Here is a 4,668-nt window from a genome sequence, read left to right on the forward strand (position 1 = left end):
GTGACCGTTAAATGAATTCTCCCTCACGATATAACCTAGAAGAAAGAAAGGCAAAATACGCTTACTAACACAAATTGGATTCAAGATCTAGATCTTGCAGAGATATTGAATGAAGGAGATCTGATATGACAGTTCCGACATCAATGCCGATGGAGCATCAAGGAAGATGAGATTCTGAAGCGAAACATGAAGAATGATTAATTATTCAAATGTGTCCTACATCTGGTTATCTTTTTAGTTTCCTTGTATCGAGTGATTCTTCTCGGTACATTAAAGAATATGATTTAGGAATTGGATATTGTATCTCATAAGGAAGAGTTGTGTAAAGAGTGAAAATGGACAATGACCAATTATTGAATAGGGCACTACAAAAAAATTGACTTATCGTGACATACAAATTTTGTCACTAAAAGTAAAAAACTGTAGGTAAAGGTCAAAAATACTTTGAGTGACACTCAAAATTAGTGTCAACTTTAAGGGGGCGTCCTGCTACACTTTAAGGAGTGTCACTACATGGTCTGACGATTGTAACTACATGTTTTTGATTGCTACCTACAACATTGTCTGTCACTAAAAATAAGATTAATATAAATTAAAAATTAATCTATTCCTACGGTATTGTCTGTCACTAACACGTATTATTATTTATTAAATAAAATTTATTTTATTTTATCTCCCTACTAATTGTAATTCTAAATTATTAATACTAGTAAATTAAATTTAAATTTTTAATTTATTTTTATCAACTAATGTCATTGAAACATACCGTAAAATATAATTTAATTTTACTAATTCTATTAAAACTTATAATAAATAGTTATTTTACTCTAAAAGATTATAAACTTTCAAGAGAAGATATAATAAATTTCTTAACATTTATTGTGATAAATTACAAACTAATTTCATATTTTGATAAATACTCCAAAAAGTTTTGGTTATGAATATAAAAAGTAAATAATGGAATATGGGATCCAAATCCAACCAAAAGAGTAAGTTGGCTCTATGCTAAACCTTAAATGACTCCCTTGAGCTCTCCAGTTTGCATTGTGTGTTGGCAGTGCTGGGACAAGATCGGTGCCACCTAAACTGCCTCTAACATTGAAGCTAAGTCATCATAAGAGGGACCCTTGTGTTTATTAGCAGCAAGCAGAATTGTTTGCAAGATTTGCAGGGGATCCCCATGGCTTACAACCAAAATTGCACATCTGCAGAATGTGGAACATAATATAATAGTCATACATTAATCATATAATACATTGCTGACACTGTCCTATAAGATTGAACTATCAAAATTGAGATTTATAAAAGAAATTTCTACCATACATGCATGATACAAGTTGATCCAAAATGATAATTTTTGTTGATTTATAAGGCCTTTCAAATCAACTGTCTGAAGATTGCTCATCAAGATCCTATACACCACAAGACACAAATTAAAATATTATTCTGATTTTGAACCACTGTAATTATTATTGTCTAATAGAACTTGCAAACTTCTCAATAATTGTTCTTCTCATTAGAAATTTAGAAGTATACTAATACTATAATGTTTTAAATAAATGTTTGCAATCGCATCTTAAGAGAAATTTAGAAGTATACTAATACTATAATGTTTTAAATAAATGTTTGCAATCGCATCTTAATCTGCAACATAAAAATTGAAGTCACATCAGCCACATTTGACCATGATTCTTTATAATATCAAAAAATTCTAATGTGACTGCTATTTAAAATCCTACAACATACATTCATTATTCATGACATACCTTAACTTTCTTAGTAATGGAACAGAGGAAGGGCTTGAGATGAACTTTGGATCCATAGAACTTGATGTGAATATAACCAAATTCTTATAAGGACCAATAACCCTTGGAATGGACTCTTCTGTATTAAAAATACCATATGGGTCTTGTTGCCTTGATTCCTTATGCAACATAAAATTACGCTCTCACAGCTGAAAATTAGTATAGTAATTGATTCATAATTAGTAAATTCAATGTTGACACAACAATATCATTCCAACTTATGATGGCATGCATAAGCATAAGTACTAAGTAGTTATCGTTGTTTAACTTCTGATATTACTTTATAGTTTATAAATAAAGATGTTATGATAGAGTTCAACTATGTATATTGATTCAATTGAAGTAGCAACAATCTAGTGACATAAGATTTGATTGTTGTTTTGTAACCACCAAAGAAAATTAAGTCTTGTTTTGTTTTAATGAGTTTTTGGTATTTTACAGAATTCTTGTTAATTAATTGAAAGCTTTTTTTGATCACCAAGAGAAATATTTTGAAAAGTGGTCATAATGAAACCAATGTGCATTGTGCACAATAAATACAATAGAATCAGTTCAAAAGATAAATCACTAACAGCCACATTGGAAAACAAATTAAAGCTTAGGACCATCCGAGAAGAGCACAAACAATACCGGGAACATCACCAGCAACTAGAGCCTTCATACATTTCTGCTTTCTATCCGTGTAAGGTGGGTACCTTAAAGATGAATCGCCTGTAAAACCGCGATAAAGTACTGCCTTTCTGTGAGTAAAAGCATGAAAGGAGAATTTTCCATGGTATGCACCCATTCCACTGTCTCCAACTCCCCCAAATGGCAAATTATAAACCACAAGCTGCACAAGGAAAAGGAAAAAACAGATAAGATTAACAACATTGCATGACAAAGATATATGTACTTAATGCATTCATACAAAAGTTTTAAAAATAGAACAAGAGATTACATGTAAGGCAATGTCATTGATAAGCAAACCACCAACAGAAACTTTCTTTACAAATTGTTCCTTGAACTTATTGTCCTTTGTAAATAAATATGCTGCACGTGGCTTTGTTCTCGAGTTAATCACATTGAAGCTTTCTTCCAGCTTATTCACCTGTTCCAGGCACAAAGCAAAATTATAATTCATCTTCCATTGTTTTAAATTTGATACAAGCTGATGAAGGTTATCGATGAATATTCGAAGTATAAATACATGTTTCCAAGTTATTAGTTAAGCATTCAGCTATAAAAAATTCCAATTTTTCCGCAATTAAAGGACAAGCAACTGTTAATTTAGCTGTGATATTTTCATGTAACATCTATAAACCATTTTAAGAGTTTGAAGTCTTTCTAATTTATGATAATCTGATTGAGTACTAACTCTTAAAGGTAGAATCACTTTTGACTCTTGTACCACATTAAAATGCACATATCAATTACGCATGCAGCAAGACTATGTGCGCAGATTGTTCACATTAGATTATTGTAATTCCTTTTACTCTCCATACTCCATGCTTGAGAACAACAATTTGGGGATCATAAGGGTGTAATTCTCTAAGTTCCTGTCTAACACCCTCGAGATTTGCATTGTGTTCAGGAGACAGCTGAATCGCTGCAACCCCACCAGTATTCCCAACTTTCTTCCCCAACACAATACAATAATCTCCCACATTTGCGATAAAAAGTGTCTGCTGAAAAATCACTCCAACCAAACAACAAGTCCCAGTAGTTGCAACTTGTGGTCGAGTATTCCATAATTCAGAAACCATGGCAGTAAACCCTTTTTCAATTAAACGAAACGCCGCTTGAATCGTCTCAGCGGTCACAACACCCTGTGACTCTCTCGATATCACTGCTGATTCAGCTTGCTGCAATAAACAAGTCAATAAACAATCACAGTGAATCCTCTCAATATATCTCAAATAGAAATCATTCATCAAACAATATATATTATAAAAAAGATAAAAGGGGTAGCATACTTGAGAAACCAATACATATTTTTCTATGACTAAAGATTTGAACTAGCTGGTAATCTTCAATCTTGCATTGCATAGCTGCCACTATATATCAATCCTTAAACACCTTATTGACAAACATATGACAAACCAAAGAGAACCGACCTCAGGCGCATAACGTCAAACACCTAACACTCACTCTTTCACCTAACCAAACTCCAATTCTCACAATGATGCCGGTTTTCAAAACCCCATTCAACGGTTCCTCCGTCAAGTTCAGTCCATTCTACGAAAACCGCAGAGCCGTCAGCACCACTCAACCCCATTTGCCGTGACTCGTGACTCTTTCCTCTCCAGTTCATGGGATGACACCGTCAAATTATGAACTCTCGATCGCCCCACTTCCGTTTGCACTTTCAAAGAACACCTTATTGTGTCTATTCCTCCGTTTGGAACCCTCGTCATGCCGATGTGTTGGCTTCCGCTTCCAGTGATTGCACACATGCATAATTTAGCAAGCAATTTCTCAAACACAATCACAACTCCGAAAATAAGAAACAAATTAAATAGCAAAAAAAATCGGCCAAGCTTCTCAATTACTTGCAAATGCATGAGAGATTAAATCAAAAACACAAATAAAAATCCCTGAACGAACACACTCAAATTGAACAAAGCAGAGTGATATATTCAAGTGTCATTATAAATTATTGCTAGTTTTAGAAAATACCTGAGAAAATAGGTAAGAAGCGGCACAACACAACAATGACGGCGAGGTCGGGAATAGCTTTGACGGTGTGAACCGGAGCTGTGGTTGAAGATTGAGGGGTCGATTTTGGGAGTGACGGTTTCGCGCGAATCAGATATAGACGTCGATGCAACAAGAAACACAACGGGTATCCGTAGATCGAAGAAGACACAAATCAATGGAAGAC

At 33.8% G+C, this 4,668-nt stretch overlaps 1 protein-coding gene across 5 annotated transcripts; it reads right to left on the minus strand.

Annotated features, from left to right (window-relative positions):
* Window positions 1-843: 843 nt before the first annotated feature.
* LOC101502106 (aldehyde dehydrogenase family 3 member H1-like) lies at window positions 844-2,943 on the minus strand. Of its 5 annotated transcripts, none has more exons than XR_012162495.1 (5): window positions 2,746-2,943; window positions 2,501-2,637; window positions 1,767-1,954; window positions 1,324-1,412; window positions 844-1,205 (listed from the first exon to the last, which is right to left on the minus strand). XR_012162495.1 is itself a non-coding variant. In XM_004514027.4 (3 exons), the coding sequence occupies exons 1-3, from the start codon at window positions 2,926-2,928 to the stop codon at window positions 1,186-1,188; spliced, it is 405 nt and encodes a 134-aa protein (XP_004514084.2). In that variant the 5' UTR covers window positions 2,929-2,943; the 3' UTR covers window positions 844-1,185. The 5 variants fall into 5 exon arrangements, 1 of the variants encoding a protein (XP_004514084.2); XR_003470252.2 differs by having other exon boundaries at window positions 2,436-2,637; XR_012162496.1 differs by having other exon boundaries at window positions 2,378-2,637.
* Between the last annotated feature and the right edge of the window lie 1,725 nt (window positions 2,944-4,668).

This window comes from Cicer arietinum, chromosome 3, assembly GCF_000331145.2.
Source record: "Cicer arietinum cultivar CDC Frontier isolate Library 1 chromosome 3, Cicar.CDCFrontier_v2.0, whole genome shotgun sequence".
Classification (NCBI taxonomy): domain Eukaryota; kingdom Viridiplantae; phylum Streptophyta; class Magnoliopsida; order Fabales; family Fabaceae; genus Cicer; species Cicer arietinum.

Bases quoted from the DNA above. Each gene is read 5' to 3' on its own strand.
- LOC101502106 (XM_004514027.4), bottom strand. From the start codon at position 2,928: ATGAATTATAATTTTGCTTTGTGCCTGGAACAGGTGAATAAGCTGGAA. The intron at 2,638-2,745 runs GTAATCTCTTGT...TTCCTTGTGCAG, and splicing joins TCAATGACATTGCCTTACAT to CTTGTGGTTTATAATTTGCC. The intron at 1,206-2,435 runs GTATTGTTTGTG...CACATTCTGCAG, and splicing joins AGTTGCTGGTGATGTTCCCG to ATGTGCAATTTTGGTTGTAA.